This window comes from Agelaius tricolor, unplaced genomic scaffold (assembly GCF_023055355.1).
Source record: "Agelaius tricolor isolate 1412-34295 unplaced genomic scaffold, bAgeTri1.0.p SCAF_175, whole genome shotgun sequence".
In the NCBI taxonomy this organism is placed as follows: Eukaryota; Metazoa; Chordata; class Aves; order Passeriformes; family Icteridae; genus Agelaius; species Agelaius tricolor.
The window spans coordinates 31311-52597 of record NW_027269435.1 but is presented as its reverse complement, the minus strand read 5'-3'; the positions used below and the strand labels follow the sequence as shown (position 1 = coordinate 52597).

The 21287-nt window shown below is 56.6% G+C and overlaps 2 protein-coding genes across 4 annotated transcripts in view; one reads left to right on the top strand and one right to left on the bottom strand.

The window, feature by feature from the left end:
- ATP2A1 (ATPase sarcoplasmic/endoplasmic reticulum Ca2+ transporting 1) overlaps positions 1-15380 on the top strand; it is a 43779-nt gene extending 28399 nt beyond the window's left edge. For all 3 annotated transcript variants that reach the window (XM_071420933.1, XM_071420932.1, XM_071420931.1), the window contains 8 exons: positions 2-337; positions 3201-3421; positions 4690-4892; positions 6981-7066; positions 7627-7760; positions 9699-9816; positions 11395-11512; positions 15251-15380. In XM_071420933.1, the coding sequence (XP_071277034.1) occupies positions 2-337; positions 3201-3421; positions 4690-4892; positions 6981-7066; positions 7627-7760; positions 9699-9816; positions 11395-11512; positions 15251-15282 (1248 nt within the window). In that variant the 3' untranslated portion in view covers positions 15283-15380. The remainder of the gene's footprint in view (position 1; positions 338-3200; positions 3422-4689; positions 4893-6980; positions 7067-7626; positions 7761-9698; positions 9817-11394; positions 11513-15250) is intronic.
- A 2621-nt stretch (positions 15381-18001) lies between these two features.
- Positions 18002-21287, bottom strand: part of LOC139587079 (microfibril-associated glycoprotein 4-like) — an 8198-nt gene continuing 4912 nt past the window's right edge. The window contains 3 exon segments of the mRNA XM_071420938.1: positions 18002-18359; positions 19973-20155; positions 21074-21170. Coding sequence (XP_071277039.1) covers positions 18112-18359; positions 19973-20155; positions 21074-21170 — 528 coding nt within the window. The 3' untranslated portion in view covers positions 18002-18111.

Below are 21287 nucleotides of genomic sequence, written 5' to 3'. Positions count from 1 at the left end.
GACCGACCTGACCTTCGTGGGCTGCGTGGGGATGCTGGACCCTCCTCGCAAGGAGGTCATGGGCTCCATCCGGCTGTGCCGCGACGCCGGCATCCGCGTCATCATGATCACCGGGGACAACAAGGGCACGGCCATCGCCATCTGCCGCCGCATCGGCATCTTCTCCGAGGACGAGGAGGTCACCGGCCGCGCCTACACCGGCCGCGAGTTCGACGACCTGCCCCTGTCGGAGCAGCGCGAGGCGTGCCGGCGCGCCTGCTGCTTCGCCCGCGTCGAGCCCACCCACAAGTCCAAGATCGTGGAGTTCCTGCAGTCCTTCGACGAGATCACCGCCATGGTGAGCGGGGGGACGTGGTCATGGAGGTCCACCATGGGTCTCAGTGGGTTTGGAGGTGGTTACAGGGGTCCATCATGGATTTATGGGGGTTTGGGGCGGAGAAGTTCTTGATGGACGTGGTTATGGAGGTCCACCATGGGTTTGAGAGGGTTTGGATGTGGTTATGGAGGTCTATAATGGATTTATGGGGGTTTAATGTTGAATGTTCTTTGTGGATGTGGTTATGGAGGCCCACCATGGGTTGGAGGGGGTTTGGATGTGGTTATGGAGGTCCATCATGGATTTATGGGGATTTATTATTGAATGTTCTTGATGGACGTGGTTATGGAGGTCCACCATGGGTTTGAGGGGGTTTAAGTGGGTGTAGGGTGGAAAGGTTCTTGGTGGACGTGGTTATGGAGGTCCACCATGGGTTTGAGTGGGTTTGGGGTGGTTAGGTTCTTGGTGGACGTGGTTATGGAGGTCTACCAGGGGTTTCAGTGGGTTTGATGGGGGTTTGAGGGGGTTTGAGGGGGTTTGGATATGGTTATGGAGGTCCACCAGGAGTTTGAGATCAGAAGTTCGTGATGGACGTGGTTATGGAGGTCCACCATGGGGTTTGAGAAGGTTGGGATGCGGTTGTGGAGGTGGTTATGGAGGTCTACCAGGGGTTTGAGATGAGAAGTTCTTGATGGACGTGGTTATGGAGGTCCACCATGGGTTTGAGTAGGTTTGGATGTGGTTATGGAGGTCTACCATGGGTTTGAGTAGGTTTGGATGTGGTTATGGAGGTCTGTCATGGATTTATGGGGATTTATTATTGAATGTTCTTGATGGACGTGGTTATGGAGGTCCACCATGGGTTTGAGTGGGTTTGAGTGGGTGTAGGGTGGATAGGTTCTTGGTGGACGTGGTTATGGAGGTCCACCATGGGTTTCTGGGGGTTTCTGGGGGTTTGGTGGGTCGAGCCCACCCACAAGTCCAAGATCGTGGAGTTCCTGCAGTCCTTCGACGAGATCACCGCCATGGTGAGCGGGGGGACGTGGTCACGGAGGCCCACCATGGGGTTGGAGGGGGTTTGGATGTGGTTATGGAGGTCTACCACAGGTTTGAGATGAGAAGTTCTTGATGGACGTGGTTATGGAGGTCCACCATGGGGTTGGAGGGGGTTTGGTGTGGATAGGTTCTTGGTGGACGTGGTTATGGAGGCCCACCATGGGGTTTGAGAAGGTTGGGATGTGGTTATGGAGGTCCACCATGGGTTTCCGGGGGTTTCTGGGGGTTTGGTGGGTCGAGCCCACCCACAAGTCCAAGGTCGTGGAGTTCCTGCAGTCCTTCGACGAGATCACCGCCATGGTGAGCGGGGGGACGTGGTCATGGAGGCCCACCATGGGGTTGGAGGGGGTTTGAGGGGGTTTGGATGCGGTCATGGAGGTCTGCCATGGGTTTGAGATCAGAAGTTCTTGATGGACGTGGTTATGGAGGTCTACCATGGGTTTGAGAAGGTTGGGATGTGGTTGGGGAGGTCCATCGTGGATTTATGGGGGTTTGGGGCGGAGAAGTTCTTGATGGATGTGGTTATGGAGGTCCACCATGGATCTGAGTGGGTTTAGATGTAGTTATGGAGGTCTACCATGGGGTTGGAGGGGGTTTGGATGTGGTTATGGAGGCCCACCATGGGGTTTGAGAAGGTTGGGATGTGGTTAGGGAGATCCATCATGGATTTATGGGGGTTTGGGGCAGAGAAGTTCTTGATGGACGTGGTTATGGAGGTCCACCATGGGTTTGAGTAGGTTTGGAGGTGGTTATGGAGGTCTACCATGGATCTCAGTGGGTTTGGAGGTGGTTAGGGAGGTCTGTCATGGATTTATGGGGATTTATTATTGAATGTTCTTGATGGACGTGGTTATGGAGGTCCACCATGGGTTTGAGAAGGTTGGGAGGTGGTTATGGAGGTCTACCATGGGTCTCAGTGGGTTTGGAGGTGGTTATGGAGGTCTACCAGGGGTTTGAGATGAGAAGTTCTTGATGGACGTGGTTATGGAGGTCCACCATGGATCTGAGTGGGTTTGGATGTGGTTATGGAGGTCTACCATGGGTTTGAGAAGGTTGGGAGGTGGTTATGGAGGTCTATAATGGATTTATGGGGATTTAATGTTGAATGTTCTTGGTGGACGTGGTTATGGAGGCCCACCATGGGTTTGAGGGGGTTTGAGAGGGTTTGGGATTGATAGGTTTTTGGTGGACGTGGTTATGGAGGTCCACCATGGGTTTGAGGGGGTTTAAGCGGGTGTAGGGTGGAAAGGTCCTTGGTGGACGTGGTTATGGAGGTCCACCATGGGTTTGAGTGGGTTTGAGTGGGTGTAGGGTGGATAGGTTCTTGATGGACGTGGTTATGGAGGTCCACCATGGGTTTCTGGGGGTTTCTGGGGGTTTGGTGGGTCGAGCCCACCCACAAGTCCAAGATCGTGGAGTTCCTGCAGTCCTTCGACTTTTGACGTAGTTATGGAGTCCCACCACCCACCCAACCCCATTCCAACCCTCTCCACGTCTTTTTTGAGGTTCCACCACCAACTCCTGACGTAGTTATGGAGTCCCACCACCACCTTTTGACGTACTCATGGATTCCCACCAACTTCTGACGTAGTTATGGAGTCCCACCACCAACTTTTGACCTAGTCACAGATTCCCACCAACTTCTGACGTAGTTATGGAGTCCCACCAACTTTTGCTGTGGTTTTGAGGTCCCACCACTAACTTTAGACGTAGTTATGGAGTCCCACCACCCACCCAACCCCACCTTCGATGCTCCTCGCCTTCCCAACGTTCCCTTTTTGGGGCGTTTTCCGCCACCAACCCCGCCACCTCCTCCCGCTGTCCCCAGACCGGCGACGGCGTCAACGACGCGCCGGCGCTGAAGAAGGCCGAGATCGGCATCGCCATGGGCTCGGGCACGGCCGTGGCCAAGACGGCCTCGGAGATGGTCCTGGCCGACGACAACTTCTCCACCATCGTGGCGGCGGTGGAGGAGGGCAGGGCCATCTACAACAACATGAAGCAGTTCATCCGCTACCTCATCTCCTCCAATGTGGGCGAGGTCGTCTGGTGAGCGCCCAGTTCAGACCAGTTCGGACCAGTTCGGACCAGTTTGGAGCGGTTTGGAGCAGAGCTTGGAGATGCTGGAGGCTCTGAGGGGTTTTGAGCCCCAGTTTGGACCAGTTTGGATCAGTTGTGCCCCCGCTCCCGTCCCAGTTTGTGCTGGTCCATCCCAGTCCCATCCCAGTTTGTCCCTGGTCCATCCCAGTTCCATCCCAGTTCCATCCCAGTCCATCCCAGTTTGTGCTGGTCCATCCTGGTCCGTCCTGGTCCATCCCAGTCCATCCCAGTCCATCCCAGTTTGTGCTGGTCCGTCCTGGTCCGTCCCAGTTTGTCCCAGTCCATTCCCAGTCCATCCCAGTCCCTCCCAGTCCATCCCAATTAATCCCAGTTAATCCCAGTTTGTGCTGGTCCATCCCAGTTCCATCCCAGTTATTCCCAGTCCGTCCCAGTTTGTTCCAGTCCCTTCCCAGTCACTCCCGGTCCATCCCAGTCCATCCCAGTACAAACCAGTCCCCCCATTAACCCCTCCCAGTTTGTCCCAATCCCCTCCCAGTACAAACCAATCCCTCCCCATCCCCTCCCAGTATAAACCAGTACAAACCAGTCCCCGTTAACCCCTCCCAGTCCCCTCCCAGTCCATCCCAGTCCATCCCAGTCCATCCCAGTTTGTTCCAATCCCCTCCCAGTCCCCTCCCAGTCCATCCCAGTTTGACCCAGTCCCGTTAACCCCTCCCAGTTTGACCCAGTCCCATTAACCCCTCCCAGTCCCTCCCAGTACAAACCAGTCCCATTAACCCCTCCCAGTCCCCTCCCAGTCCCTCCCAGTTTGACCCAGTCCCGTTAACCCCTCCCAGTCCATCCCAGTACAGACCAGTCCCATTAACCCCTCCCAGTCTCTCCCAGTTTGACCCAGTCCCGTTAACCCCTCCCAGTACAAACCAGTCCCATTAACCCCTCCCAGTCCCTCCCAGTACAAACCAGTCCCGTTAACCCCTCCCAGTCCCATTAACCCCTCCCAGTCCATCCCAGTACAAACCAGTCCCATTAACCCCTCCCAGTCCCCTCCCAGTCCCCTCCCAGTTTGACCCAGTCCCCATTAACCCCTCCCAGTCCCATCCCAGTCCATCCCAGTACAAACCAGTCCCCATTAACCCCTCCCAGTCCCTCCCAGTCCCCTCCCAGTCCATCCCAGTCCATCCCAGTTTGTTCCAATCCCCTCCCAGTCCCATCCCAGTCCATCCCAGTACAAACCAGTCCCCGTTAACCCCTCCCAGTATCTTCCTGACGGCGGCGCTGGGGCTGCCCGAGGCGCTGATCCCGGTCCAGCTGCTCTGGGTCAATCTGGTCACCGACGGCCTCCCGGCCACCGCGCTGGGCTTCAACCCCCCGGACCTGGACATCATGGACAAGCCCCCAAGGAGCCCCAAGGAGCCGCTCATCTCCGGGTGGCTCTTCTTCCGATACCTGGCCATCGGAGGTGGGTCACCCTCGGGGGCATCTGCTGGGCATCTGGTGGGCAGCGTGGTCATCTGGGGTTGGGTCATGGTCACCATGGTCACCTGGTGGTCACCTAGTGGTCACCTTGGGCATCTGGGTCATCTGGTGGGCAGCGTGGTCATTTGGGTCATCTGAGTCACCTTGGGCATCTGGGTTGGCTCATGGTCAGTTGGGTCGCTTGAGGTTGGTCATGGTCAGTTGGGTCATCTAGGTCAGGCTGTGGTCAGTTCATGGTCACCGTGGTCATCAGTTGGGTCATCGTGGTCATTTGGGTCATCTGGGGTTGGCTCATGGTCAGTTGGGTCGCTTGGGTCAGGCTGTGGGCAGCGTGGTCATTTGGGTCATCTGGGGTGGGTCATGGTCAGTTGGGTCACTTGAGGTTGGTCATGGTCAGTTGGGTCACTTAAGGTTGGCTCATGGTCAGTTGGGTCATCTAGGTCAGGTAGTGGTCAGTTCATGGTCACCTTGGTCATCTGGTGGGCAGCGTGGTCACCTTGGGCATCTGGGGTTGGTCATGGTCAGTTGGGTCACTTGGGTCAGGCTGTGGTCAGTTCATGGTCACCATGGTCATCTGAGTCACCTGGGCATCTGGGGTTGGCTCATGGTCAGTTGGGTCACCTTGGTCATCTGGGGTTGGTCATGGTCAGTTGGGTCATCTGGGTCAGGCTGTGGTCAGTTCATGGTCACCATGGTCAGTTGGGTCATCTTGGGCATCTGGGGTTGGTCATGGTCAGTTGGGTCACTTGAGGTTGGTCATGGTCACCTTGGTCATCTGAGTCACCTTGGTCATCTGGGATTGGCTCATGGTCTGTTGGGTCGCTTGGGTCAGGCTGTGGTCAGTTCATGGTCACCATGGTCATCTGGTGGTCATCGTGGTCATTTGGGTCATCTGGGGTTGGGTCATGGTCAGTTGGGTCGCTTGAGGTTGGTCATGGTCAGTTGGGTCACCATGGTCAGGTTGTGGTCAGTTCATGGTCACTATGGTCATCGTGGTCATTTGGGTCATCTGGGTCACCTTGGTCATCTGGGGTTGGTCATGGTCAGTTGGGTCATCTGGGTCAGGCTGTGGTCAGTTCATGGTCACCATGGTCAGTTGGGTCACCTTGGGCATCTGGGGTTGGTCATGGTCAGTTGGGTCGCTTGGGTCAGGCTGTGGGCAGCGTGGTCACCGTGGTCATCTGGGGTGGGTCATGGTCAGTTGGGTCACTTGAGGTTGGTCATGGTCACCTTGGTCATCTGAGTCACCTTGGTCATCTGGGGTTGGCTCATGGTCAGTTGGGTCACCTGGTGGTCACCTAGTGGTCACCTAGTGGTCATCTTGGTCATCTGGGTCACCTTGGGCATCTGGGGTTGGCTCATGGTCAGTCGGGTCACTTGAGGTTGGTCATGGTCAGTCGGGTCACTTGGGTCAGGCTGTGGTCAGTTCATGGTCACACCTGGGGCCGGGTGGGGTCATCAAGGGTTGGTTGAGGAAACTTCAAGAAATGACCTGGAGACACCAAAACACCACCTGGAAACTGCATCAAAACCACCTGGAGACCCACATGGAGAAGGTTCCTTGAGGAACCACCTGGAAAATCCCCAAAAACCACCTGGAAAACCCCAAAAAAACCACCTGGAACCCCGAAAATACCACTTGGAGACCCCAAAAAACCACCTGGAAACTCCATAAAAAATCACTCTGAGGCTTCCATGGAGAAGGTTCCTTGAGGAACCACCTGGAAACTCCATAAAAACCATTTGGAGAACCCAAAAAAACCCCACCTTGAGATGATAAAGAAACCACCTGGAGACCCCACAAACAACCTGGGAACTCCATTAAAACCACCTGGAGACCCCCTTGGAGAAGGTACCTTGAGGAGCCTGGTGAGGAACACCTTGAGAACCTCATGGGATCACCTTGAGAACCTCACGGAACCACCTGGAAACGCCGAAAAACCACCTGGAGACCCCAAAAAACCACCTGGAGACCCCAAAAAAACCACCTGGAGACCCCCAAGGCGGCCCCTCGGAGACCCCCAGGTTGTCCCCAGGTTGTCCCCAACCCTTCCCCGTTTGTCCCCCCCAGGTTACGTCGGTGCCGCCACCGTGGGCGCGGCCGCCTGGTGGTTCCTCTTCGCCGAGGACGGACCCAACGTCACCTACCACCAGCTGGTGAGTCCCAGGTGTCCCCAAGATGTCCCTGAGGTGTCCCCAAGCTCTGGTGACCCTGGAGTGACCCCAAAATGTCTCAAAGTTTCCCCAAAATGTCTCAAAGTTTCCCCAAGATGTCCCTGAGATGACCCTGGGATGTCTCAAAGATGTCCCTGAGATGTCCCCAGGTGTCCCCAAGATGTCCCTGAGGTGTCCCCAAGCTCTGGTGACCCCAGAGTGTCCCCAAAATGTCCTCAAGATGTTTCCAAGGTGTCCCCAAATGTCCCTGAATGTCCCCAAGATGTCCCCGAGATGTCCCCCAAGGTGTCCCTGAGATGTCCCTGAGATGTCCCTGAGATGTCCCCAAGGTGTCCCCACCCCGTGACCTCCCCCAGCCCCAATTCAGGTCCATCATGGAGGTCCCACCACCACCACGAAGGTTCCTCGTGGTGTCCCCCAGCTCCCAAATGTCCCTTCCTGGATGTCCCCGAGGTGTCCCCGAGCTGGTGACCCCGAGGTGGCCCCGAGGTGGCCCCGAGGTGGCCCCGAGGTGACCCCGGTGTCCCCAATGTCCTCTCCAGACCCACTTCATGCAGTGCTCCGAGCACAACGTGGAGTTCGAGGGCCTGGACTGCGACATCTTCGAGTCCCCGGTGCCGATGACGATGGCGCTGTCGGTGCTGGTGACCATCGAGATGTGCAACGCCCTCAACAGGTGAGGGACACCACGGTCATGGTCACCTTGGTCACCTTGGTCACCTTGGTCACCTTGGTCACCATGGTCACCTTTCACCCCTGTCATTGTCATTGTGGTCATGGTCATCATTGTCATGGTCATCGTTATTGTCATTGTTGTCATTGTCATGGTCATTGTGGTCATCATGGTCATGGTGGTCACCATCGAGATGTGCAACGCCCTCAACAGGTGAGGGACACCACGGTCACCTTGGTCACCTTGGTCACCTTGGTCACCTTGGTCACCTTGGTCATTGTCATGGTCACCTTGGTCACCATGGTCACCTTGGTCATTGTGGTCATTGTCACCTTGGTCACCATGGTCATCTTGGTCATTGTTATTGTCATGGTCATCTTGGTCGCCATGGTCACCTTGGTCACCTTGGTCACCTCTGTCATTGTCATTGTGGTCATTGTCATCATTGTCATGGTCATCGTTATTGTCATTGTTGTCATTGTCATGGCCATGGTGGTCACCATCGAGATGTGCAACGCCCTCAACAGGTGAGGGACACCATGGTCACCTTGGTCATTGTCACCTTGGTCACCATGGTCACCTTGGTCACCTTGGTCATTGTCCTCATTGTCATGGTCATTGTCATGGTCATCGTGGTCATTGTCATGGTCACTTTGGTCACCATGGTCACCATGGTCACCTTGGTCACCTTGGTCACCCCTGTCATTGTCATGGTTGTGGTCATTGTTATTGTCATGGTCATCTTGGTCACCATGGTCATCTTGGTCATTGTCATGGTCATGGTCATGGTCATCATTGTCATGGTGGTGACCATCGAGATGTGCAACGCCCTCAACAGGTGAGGGACACCATGGTCAACATGGTCACCTTGGTCATGGTCATCTTGGTCATCGTGGTCATTGTCATGGTCACCATGGTCACCTTGGTCACCTTGGTCATTGTCATGGTTGTGGTCGTCATGGTCATGGTCATGGTTGTGGTCATTGTTATTGTCATGGTCATCTTGGTCACCATGGTCATCGTGGTCATTGTCCTCATTGTCATGGTCATTGTCATGGTCATCATGGCCATGGTGGTGACCATCGAGATGTGCAACGCCCTCAACAGGTGAGGGACACCACGGTCACCTTGGTCACCTTGGTCACCTTGGTCATGGTCACCTTGGTCACCTTGGTCACCATGGTCATCGTGGTCATTGTCATGGTCATGGTCGTGGTCATGGTCATCGTTATTGTCATCGTTGTCGTTGTCATGGTTGTTGTGGTCATGGTCATCATGGTCATCGTGGTCATGGTCATTTTGGTCATGCTCATCATGGTCATGGCCATCATGGCTATCATGGCCACCATGGTCATTGTGGTCATCATGGTGATGTCCCCATGGTGACCCTGATGTCCCTGATGTCCCCAGCCTGTCGGAGAACCCCAGCCCAGATCCCACCATGGGAGAACATCTGGCTGATGGTCCCTGTCCATCCCAATGTCCCCAATGTCCCCGATGTCCCCGATGTCCCCGATGTCCCCATGACCTCCTGGACGCCCCGATGTCCCCATGGTGACCGCGGTGTCCCCGATGTCCCCAATGTTCCCGATGTCCCCATGACCTCCTGGTCTTCCCAATGTCCTCATGGTGACCCTGATGTCCCCAGCCTGTCGGAGAACCCCAGCCCAGATCCCACCATGGGAGAACATGGGCTGATGGTCCCTGTCCATCCCAATGTCCTCAATGTCCCCGATGTCCCCAATGTCCCCGATGTCCCCCATGTCCCCCATGTCCCCATGGTCACCCCGGTGTCCCCACGGTGACCCCAATGTCCCCAATGTCCCCAATGTCCCCATGACCTCCTGGACACCCCGATGTCCCCAATGTCCCCATGGTGACCCCCATGTCCCCATGTCCCCATGGTCACCCCGGTGACCCCAATGTCCCCGATGTCCCCAGCCTGTCGGAGAACCAGTCTCTGGCGCGGATGCCGCCGTGGGTGAACATTTGGCTGATGGGCTCCATCTGCCTCTCCATGTCCCTGCACTTCGTCATCCTCTACATCGACCCCCTGCCCGTAAGGGACACCGGGGGACACGGGGGGTGGCCCTGGGGACAGCAGGGTGTGGACATTGGGTGGTGGTGGACATTGGGGTGGTGGCCTTGGGGACAGCAAGGTGGTGGCCATTGGGTTGGTGGTCATTTGGTTCATGGCCATTGGGGTGGTGGTCATCAAGGTGGTGGTCATCAAGATGGTGGTCATTGGTGGTCATTGGGTTGGTGGTCATTGGGTCGTGGCCTTGGGGACATCAAGGTGGTGGTCATGGAGCTGGTGGCCATTGGGTGGTGGTCATCAAGATGGTGGTCATTGGGGTGGTGGTCATTGGGGGCCATTGGGGTGGTGGTCATCAAGGTGGTGGTCATTGGGATGGTGGTCATTGGTGGTCATTGGATTGGTGGTCATTGGGTGGTGCTCATGGAGTTTGTGGTCATTGGGTGGCGGTCATTGGGTGGTGGTCATTGGGTTGGTGGTCATTGGGGTGGTGGTCATTGGTGGTCATTTGGGTGGTGGCCATTGGGTGGTGGCCTTGGGGACATTGGGTGGTGGTCATCAAGGTGGTGGTCATTGGGTGGTGGTCATTGGGTGATGGTCATTGGGTTGGTGGCCCTGGAGACGTCAAGCTGGTGGTCATCAAGCTGGTGGTCACTGAGGACATTGACTTGGTGGCCATCCAACTAATGCTCATCAATTTGGTGGCCATGGGGACATCACATTGATGACCACCAACATGGCTGACCTTGAGTGACCCCTGGCTTTGATGACCACCACGGGTGGGCTCTGCTGACCACAGGCGGGCCCTGGTGGCCGCTGTGGTCACTTTGGTGGCCCTGAGGTCTCTTTGGTGGCCCTGAGGTCTCCCTGGTGGCCCTGAGGTCTCTCTGGTGGCCGCGGTGGTGGCCCTGAGGTCTCTTTGGTGGCCCCAAGGTCTCTCTGGTGGCCCTGAGGTCACTTTGGTGGCCCTGTGGTCACTTTGGTGGCCCTGAGGTCTCTCTGGTGGCCCTGGTGGTGGCTCTGAGGTCACTTTGGTGGCCCCGAGGTCTCCCTGGTGGCCCCGAGGTCTCTCTGGTGGCCCCGAGGTCTCTCTGGTGGCCGCGGTGGTGGCCCTGAGGTCTCTCTGGTGGCCTCAAGGTCTCTCTGGTGGCCCCAAGGTCACTTTGGTGACCCTGAGGTTGCTTTGGTAGCCCCGAGGTCACTTTGGTGGCCTCAAGGTCACTTTGGTGGCCCCGAGGTCTCTTTGGTGGCCCCGAGGTCTCTCTGGTGGCCCTGAGGTCTCTCTGGTGGCCCCGAGGTCTCTCTGGTGGCCCTGAGGTCTCTCTGGTGGCCCTGAGGTCACTTTGGTGGCCCCGAGGTCTCTCTGGTGGCCCTGAGGTCTCTTTGGTGGCCCTGAGGTCACTTTGGTGGCCTCAAGGTCACTTTGGTGGCCCCGAGGTCTCTCTGGTGGCCCCAAGGTCACTTTGGTGGCCCCGAGGTCTCTCTGGTGGCCCTGAGGTCTCTCTGGTGGCCCTGAGGTCACTCTGGTGGCCCCGAGGTCTCCCTGGTGGCCGCGGTGGTGGCCCCAGAGGAGGTCCCAGCCGTGTCCCCCGGTGTCCCCAGATGATCTTCAAGCTGACGCCGCTGTCGCTCACCCATTGGCTGATGGTCCTCAAGATCTCCTTCCCGGTCATCCTGCTGGACGAGGCCCTCAAGTTCATCGCCAGGAACTACCTGGAGGGTGAGGAGGTGGCCCCGTCCCACCGCGCATCCCCGCGTCCCCTCCCGACCCACGCGGGGTCATCCCCGCCCTGCGTGGTCACCTCCAGGTGTCCAGGTGGCCGTGGTCATCTCCAACATCTCCTGGGCACCTCCATGGTGACCTCCAGGTGTCCAGGTGGCCTTGGTCATCTCCAGCATCTCCTGGGCATCTTCGTGGTCACTCCATGGTCACCTCCGTGGTGTCCAGGTGGCCTTGGTCATCTCCAACATCTCCTGGTGACCTTCATGGTGACCTCCATGGTGTCCAGGTGGCCTTGGTCATCTCCAGCATCTCCTGGTCACCTCCATGGTGACCTCCATGGTGACCTCCCTGTCCCCTTGATCATCTCATGGTGACCTCCATGGTCACCCCCAGGTGTCCAGGTGGCCTTGGTCATCTCCAGCATCTCCTGGGCACCTCCGTGGTCACCTCCATGGTCACTTCCCTGTCCCCCTGACCATCTCCTGGTGACCTCCGTGGTCACCTTGTGGTCACTCCATGGTCACTCTGTGTCCCCTTGACCATCTCCAAGTGACCGTGACCATCTCCTGGTGACCTCCATGGTCACTCCATGGTCACCTCCATGGTGTCCAGGTGGCCTTGGTCATCTCCAACATCTCCTGGGCACCTTCATGGTCACTCCATGGTCACCCCCGTGGTGTCCAGGTGGCCGTGGTCATCTCCAGCATCTCCTGGTGACCTCCATGGTGACCTCCATGGTCACCTCTGTGGTGTCCAGGTGGCCTTGGTCATCTCCAGCATCTCATGGTCACTTTCATGGTCACCTTCATGGTGACCTCCATGGTGTCCAGGTGGCCGTGGTCATCTCCAACATCTCCTGGTCACCTTCATGGTCACCTCCATGGTCACCTTCATGGTGTCCAGGTGGCCTTGGTCATCTCCAACATCTCCTGGGCACCTCTATGGTCACTCCATGGTCACCTCCCTGTCCCCTTGACCATCTCCTGGTCACCTCCATGGTCACTCCATGATCCCTCCATGGTCCATGGTCACTCTGTGGTCATTCCATAGTCACTCTGTGGTCACTCCATGGTCACTCTGTGTCCCCTTGACCATCTCCTGGTCACCTCCATGGTCACCTCATGGTCCATGGTCACTCCATGGTCACTCCATGGTCCATGGTCACTCGTGGTCACTCTGTGTCCCCTTGGCCATCTTGTGGTCACTCCATGGTCCCTCCATGGTCACTCCATGGTCCGTGGTCATTCCATGGTCACTCTGTGTCCCCTCCCTGTCCCCTTGACCATCTCCTGGTCACTCCATGGTCCCTCCATGGTCCCTCCATGGTCACTCATGGTCACTCCATGGTCACTTCATGGTCACTCTGTGGTCACTCCATGGTCCATGGTCACTCTGTGGTCACTCCATGGTCCCTCCATGGTCACTCATGGTCACTCATGGTCACTCCATGGTTCCTCCATGGTCACTCATGGTCCCTCCTGTCCATCTCCTGTCCCCCCGTGTCCCCTCCCTGTCCCCTTGACCATCTCCTGGTCACCTCCATGGTCACTCCATGGTCACTCCATGGTCCATGGTCACTCTGTGGTCACTCATTGGTCACTCATGGTCCCTCCATGGTCACTCCATGGTCCCTCCATGGTCACTCCATGGTCACTCCGTGGTCACTCATGGTCACTCTGTGGTCCCTCCATGGTCACTCATGGTCACCCCTGTCCATCTCCTGTCCCCCCGTGTCCCCTCTGTGTCCCCTCCCCCCTCTCATCTCCATCTTCTCGTCCCCAGCGTGACCCGGCCCGGGCCCGGCTCCGCCCACAGGTACCAGGGACACCTCGGTGTCACCATTGTCACCATTGTCACCATTGTCATTGTCATTGTCATTGTCACCATTGTCACCTCATTGTCACCATTGTCACCTGTGTGTCACCAGGGACACCTCGGTGTCACCATTGTCACCATTGTCACCATTGTCATTGTCATTGTCATTGTCACCATTGTCACCATTGTCACCTGTGTCATTGTCACCTGTGTCACCAGGGACACGTCGGTGTCACCATCGTCACCTCATTGTCATTGTCACCATTGTCACCTGTGTCACCAGGGAGACCTCGGTGTCACCATTGTCACCTGTGTCACCTGTGTCACCTCATTGTCATCATTGTCACCAGGGACACCCCGGTGTCACCATTGTCACCTCATTGTCACCTCATTGTCATTGTCATTGTCACCTGCGTCACCTGTGTCACCAGGGACACCTCGGTGTCACCATCGTCACCTCATTGTCATTGTCACCATTGTCACCTGTGTCACCTCATTGTCACCTCATTGTCATTGTCATTGTCATTGTCATTGTCACCATTGTCACCATTGTCATTGTCATTGTCACCTGTGTCACCAGGGACACCTCGGTGTCACCATTGTCATTGTCATTGTCATTGTCATTGTCACCTCATTGTCATTGTCATTGTCATTGTCACCATTGTCACCTGTGTCACCTGTGTCATTGTCACCTGTGTCACCAGGGACACCTCGGTGTCACCATCGTCACCTCATTGTCATTGTCACCATTGTCACCTGTGTCACCAGGGAGACCTCGGTGTCACCATTGTCACCATTGTCACCATTGTCACCTGTGTCACCTGTGTCACCTGTGTCACCTGTGTCACCTCATTGTCATCATTGTCACCAGGGACACCCCGGTGTCACCATTGTCATTGTCATTGTCACCATTGTCACCTGTGTGTGACCATTGTCACCTGTGTGTCACCATTGTCACCTCATTGTCACCATTGTCACCTGTGTGTGACCATTGTCACCTGTGTCACCAGGGACACCTCGGTGTCACAATCGTCACCATTGTCATTGTCATTGTCACCATTGTCACCTCATTGTCACCATTGTCACCAGGGACACCTCAGTGTCACCATCGTCACCTGTGTGTCACCTGTGTGACCTCATTGTCGTCATTGTCATTGTCATTGTCACCCGTGTCACTGTCACCATTGTCACCTCGGTGTCACCATCGTCACCTGTGTCATTGTCATTGTCACCTCATTGTCACCTCGGTGTCACCATTGTCACCATCGTCACCATCGTCATCGTCATTGTCACCTGTGTGTCCCCATTGGCCCCTCCCTGTCGTTGTCCCCTCATTGGCCCCTCCCTATGATGTCACTGTCCCTTCCCTATGACGTCATTACCGCCATTGTCCCTGTGACGTCACCGTCCCCTCCCCGTGACGTCATTGCCGCCTCCGTGTGACGTCACCGTCCCTGTGCCATTGTCACCTCCCTGTCCCCTCCCTGTGACGTCATCGCCACCTCATCGTCACCCCGATGACGTCACTGTCCCCTCCCCGTGACGTCACTGTCCCCTCATTGTCACCGCCCCGTGACGTCATGGCAACGCCCTGTGACGTCATCGACACCACACGGTGACGTCATCGTCCCATTCCGATGACGTCACCGTCACACCCCTGTCACCACCCTGTGACGTCATCGACCCCTCCCCATCACCGTCACCTCCCCGTGACGTCATCACCACCCCTATGACGTCATCGTCGCCCTCTGTGACGTCACTGTGTGTCCCCGCCCCTCCCCCCTCCTCAAACACCCGTGGGGGGAGGGGCGGGGGGGGCGTGGCCACCCAACCCCTCCCTCCATGACGTCACCTCCATGACGTCACCCTGTGACGTCACCACCCGCTGATGACGTCATCTTTCTCCCCTCCCCCCCACAGTGGACGAGCCCGCGCGGAAGCACCGGAAGTGACGAATTTGGGGACCCCGCCCCCAAATCGGGGAGGGGGCGTGGCCAACACCGGCCCCTCCCCCCAACCTCCACCCCTCCCCTTCCCCCACCCCCCCCCCCCCCAAACCCCAAAATTCAGGGAGGGGGCGTGGCCAAAATTGGCCCCTCCCACATCCTCAAAATTGGCCCCTCCCCCACCCCGAAAACCCCAGAATTCAGGGAAGGGGCGTGGCCAAAACCGGCCCCTCCCCCATTCTCAATATTCACCAGATTTGTGGAGGGGGCGTGGCCAATGTTGGCCCCTCCCCCAGCCCAAGCTCCACCCCCGGGGGGGTTTTGGGGTCGCCCCCTGCAGTGGGGCCCCCCCCAACCCCCCCACCCCCAATTTGGAAAAGGGGCGTGGCCAATATTGGCCCCTCCCCCTCATTTCCCCAGCCCCCACCCTTCAAATGTTGGGGTTTTGAGGTGGCCACGCCCCCAAATTTCGAGGAGGGGGGTGGCCAAATGTGGCCCCTCCCCCAAGCCCCGCCCCCTCCCAGCCCCGCCCCTCCCCCACCCCCGGCGTCGCTTATTTATTGCCAATAAAGGGAATTCGCCCCTCCCCCACCCCCGAAATTTTGGGGTTTTTTTGGTCTTTTTTGGGGCGGGGGAGGGGCCTGGGGGTGGGGGCGGGGCCAGGCGACCTCGCAGACCCCAAAACACCTCAAATTTACCCCAAAAATTCCACCCTCCCCAAAACCCCCCGGAGATGTTTCCACCGCCCCAACCCGCACTGACCAATCAAGTCCTTCCTTAATTAATGGTGGGTGGAGCTAATTAAGGATGGGGCGTGGCTAAGTGACCACCCAGACCCCAAAACACCTCAAATTTACCCCAAAAATTCCACCCTCAAAACCCCCCCGAGATGTTTCCACCACCCCAAGCCCCACTGACCAATCAAGTTCTTCATTAATTAATTACTCCCATTAGTGGGGAGGGGTTAATTAGGGGTGGGGGTGGGGCCGGGTGACCACCCAGACCCCAAAACACCTCAAATTTCCCCAAAAATTCCACCCCCAAACCCCCCCGAGATGTTTCCACCACCCCAAGCCCCACTGACCAATCAAGTTCTTCATTAATTAATTACTCCCATTAGGTGGGAGGAGCTAATTAGGGATGGGGGCGGGGCCAAGTGACCTCCCAGACCCCAAAACACCTCAAATTTACCCCAAAAATTCCCCCTCTCGGAACCCCCCTGAGATGTTTCCACCACCCCAACCCGCACTGACCAATCAAGTCCTTCCTTAATTAATGGTGGGTGGAGCTAATTAAGGATGGGGGGTGGCTAAGTGACCACCCAGACCCCAAAACACCTCAAATTTACCCCAAAAATTCCACCCTCAAAACCCCCCCGAGATGTTTCCACCGCCCCAAGCCCCACTGACCAATCAAGTCCTTCCTTAATTAATTACTCCCATTAGTGGGGAGGGGTTAATTAGGGGTGGGGGTGGGGCCGGGTGACCACCCAGACCCCAAAACACCTCAAATTTACCCAAAAATTCCACCCCCAAACCCCCCCGAGATGTTTCCACCGCCCCAACCTGCACTGACCAATCAAGTCCTTCCTTAATTAATGGTGGGTGGAGCTAATTAAGGATGGGGCGTGGCCAGGTGACTTCACAGACCCCAAAACACCTCAAACCCACCCAAAAAAATCCCTGCTCAGAACCCCCCTGAGATGTTTCCACCACCCCAACCCCCACCAATCAACTCATATCCTCATTAATTAATGGTGGGAGGAGCTAATTAGGGATGGGGGCGTGGCCAAGTGACCTCGCAGACCCCAAAACACCTCAAATTTCCCCCAAAATTCCCCCTCCCGGAACCCCCTTGAGATGTTTCCACCACCCCCAAACCCCAGTGAACAATCAAGTTCTTCATTAATTAATTACTCCCATTAGGTGGGAGGAGCTAATTAGGGATGGGGGCGGGGCCAAGTGACCTCCCAGACCCCAAAACACCTCAAATTTACCCCAAAAATTCCCCCTCCCGGAACCCCCCCGAGATGTTTCTACCGCCCCAACCCGCACTGACCAATCAAGTCCTTCCTTAATTAATGGTGGGTGGAGCTAATTAAGGATGGGGCGTGGCCAGGTGACTTCACAGACCCCAAAACACCTCAAACCCACCCAAAAAAATCCCTGCTCAGAACCCCCCTGAGATGTTTCCACCACCCCAACCCCCACCAATCAACTCATATCCTCATTAATTAATGGTGGGAGGAGCTAATTAGGGATGGGGGCGTGGCCAAGTGACCTCGCAGACCCCAAAACACCTCAAATTTCCCCCAAAATTCCCCCTCCCGGAACCCCCTTGAGATGTTTCCACCACCCCAAGCCCCCCGACCAATCAAGTTCTTCATTAATTAATTACTCCCATTAGGGGGGAGGGGTTAATTAGGGGTGGGGGTGGGGCCAGGCGACCTCCCAGACCCCAAAACACCTCAAACCCCCCCAAAAATTCCACCCCCAAACCCCCCCGAGATGTTTCCACCACCCCAAAACCCCCCCGACCAATCAAGTCCTTCCTTAATTAATGGTGGGCGGAGCTAATTAGGGCTGGGGGCGTGGCAAAGTGACCTCCCAGACCCCAAAACACCTCAAACCCCCCCAAAAATTCCCCCTCCCGGAACCCCCCCGAGATGTTTCCACCACCCCCAAACCCCCCCGAGATGTTTCCACCACCCCAAAACCCCAAGGCGATCAATCAACGCTGGGCCTTTATTGAGGGTGGGGGTCAACACGGAAGGGGCGTGTCCCGAAGGGGCGTGGCGTGCGGTGGGCGTGGCCGGACGGGGGTGGGCGTGGTCCCTCAGAGGCGCCGGATCTTCATCTCGCTGCGCTTGAGGGAGTAGTAGAAGCCCTTCCACTGGGCCCAGTTGATGCCGTTGGCGTAGGAGAGGTGGGGCCCGGCCAGGTAGAAGCCGTTGAGGTTGGAGAAGTGGCAGGAGCGGAACCACCAGGCCCCCGAGGAGAGCGCGGCGCAGTTCTGCGCAAACAGGTCCTGGTCGCGGTCGAAGGTGGAGAACTTCTGCCCGTTGTGGTAGCTCAGCGAGTCGCCTGCGGGGGGGCGGGGCACGGGGAGAGGGGGCGGGGTCACCCATTGGGGGGGTTGGTCAGTCTGGGCCGGTATGGAGCACCCCGTGGTCAGCCGTGACTTGGTTGGCGGTCATTGGCCACCATTGACCACTGTTGACCATCATTGACTCCCATTGAGCACCCCATGGTCAGCCGTGACTTGGTTGGCGGTCATTGGCCACCATTGACCACTGTTGACCACCGTTGACCACCATTGACCACTATTGACCATCATTGACCACCATTGACTCCCATTGAGCACCCCGTGGTCAGCCGTGACTTGGTTGGCGGTCATTGACCACCATTGACCATCATTGACCATCATTGACCATCATTGACTCCCATTGACCACCATTGACCACCATTGACCACCATTGACCACCATTGACTCCCATTGACCTCCCAGTGGTCAACCTTGACTTGGTTGACGGTCATTGACCATCATTGACTCCCATTGACCTCCACTGACCACCCAGTGGTCAACCTTGACTTGGTTGACCATCATTGGCCACCATTGACCCCAATAACCATCATTGACCACCATTGACCACCCCATGGTCAGCCTTGACTTGGTTGACCATCATTGGCCACCATTGACCATCATTGACCATGCAGTGGTCAACCTTGACTTGGTTGACGGTCATTGACCACCAATGACCTCCCAATGGCCAACCTTGACTTGGTTGACCCCCATTGACCACCAATGAGCGCAAATGACCTCCCAATGGTCAACCTTGACTCAATTGATCACCACTGACCACCCAATGGTCAATCTTGACTTGGTTGACCACCGTTGACCCTCATTGACCTCCACTGACCCCCATTGACCCCCATTGACCTCCCAATGGCCAACCTTGACTCAATTGACCCCCATTGTCCACTATTGACCACCCAATGGTCAGCCTTGACTTGGTTGACCACCATTGACCACCATTGACTCCCATTGTCCACTATTGACCTCCCAATGGCCAACCTTCACTCGGTCGACCACCATTGACCACCATTGCCCTCCATTGACCTCCCAATGGCCAACCTTGACTCAATTGACCACCATTGACTCCCATTGACCCCCATTGACCACCCAATGGCCAACCTTGACTTGGTTGACCCCCATTGACCTCCACTGACCACCATTGACCACCCAATGGCCAACCTTGACTCAGTTGACCACCATTGACCCCCATTGACCACCCAATGGCCAACCTTGACTCGGTTGACCACCATTGACCCCCATTGACCCCCATTGACCTCCCAATGGCCAACCTTGACTCAGTTGACCACCGTTGACCCCCATTGACCACCCAATGATCAACCTTGACCCCCATTGACCCCCATTGACCACCCAATGATCAACCTTGACTCGGTTGACCACCATTGCCCTCCATTGACCTCCACTGACCCCCATTGACCTCCATTGATCACCCAATGCCCAACCTTGACTCGGTTGACCCCCATTGACCACCATTGACCACCCAATGGCCAAGTTTGTCTTGGTTGACCACCACTGCCCTCCATTGCCCACCGTTGACCCCCATTGCCCTCCCAATGCCCAGCCGTGCCTCGGTTTCCCCCCGCTGGCCCCGGGGTGCCCTCACCGGCGCCGCCGTCGACGAAGCCGGCCACGTGCAGGGTGTAGCCGTCCTCCTCGGCGCTGACGGCCGTCGGGGACAGCGCGAAGGAGCCGTAGGTGGCCGAGGCCGAGTTGTTCTCAAAGTCCTCGAGCTCCACGCGCAGCTCGTAGCGGGCCTGGAGGGTCAGCAGGGCCAGGCTCTGCAGGCCTGGGGGTCAGAGGTCACTGGGGTCACTCAGGGGTCACTCAGGGGTCACTCAGGGGTCAGTCAGGGTCAGCAGGGCCAGGCTCTGCAGGCCTGGGGGGTCAGAGGTCACTGGGGTCACTCAGGGGTCACTCATGGTCACTCATTGGTCACTCAGTGGCCACTCTGTGGTCACTCATTGGTCACTCAGGGGTCAGTCAGGGGTCACTCAGTGGTCACTCATTGGTCACTCAATGGTCACTCTATGGTCACTCTATGGTCACTCATTGGTCACTCATTGGTCACTCAGGGGTCACTCAGGGTCAACAGGGCCAGAGGTTTTTGGGTCCATACTGGTCCAAACTGGTTTATACTGGTTTCTATGGCTTTTTATGGGTTTTTTTGGGTCTGTACTGGTCTAAACTGGTCCATACTGGTCCATACTGGTCTGTACTGGTTTCTCTTTATCTCTATGGATTCCTATGGGGATTTTTTGGTCCATACTGGTCTGTATCAGTCTGTACTGGTCCATACTGGTTTATACTGGTCTATACTGGTCCATACTGGTCCATACTGGTTTCTATGGATTTCCATGGGGATTTTTTGGTCCATACTGGTCTATACTGGTTTCTATGGATTTCTATGGGTTTTTTTGGGTCTGTACTGGTCTAAACTGGTCCATACTGGTCCATACTGGTTTCTCTGTATCTCTATGGATTTCTATGGAAATTTTTTGGTCCATACTGGTCCATACTGGTCCATACTGGTCCATACTGGTCCATACTGGTTTCTATGGATTTCTATGGGGTTTTTTGGTCCATACTGGTCCATACTGGTTTATACTGGTTTATACTGGTTTCTATGCATTTCTATGGATTTCTATGGGGTTTTTTGGGTCCACACTGGTCCATACTGGTTTATACTGGTCCATACTGGTCGTACCCAGCCAGTACTCGCCGTCGGCGCGCCCGAACCCGGCCCTGTAGTCGTTCCAGCCCCGGAAGAAGCTGACGGAGCCGTTGAAGCGGCGCTGGAACACCTGGGGGGGGAGGGGCCGGGGGGAGGGGGAGGGGCCGGGGGGGGTGGGGGAGGGGCGGGAAAAGGGGGAGGGGTCGGATAAAAGGGGGGGAGGGGCAAAAAGGGGGAATGGGGGAGG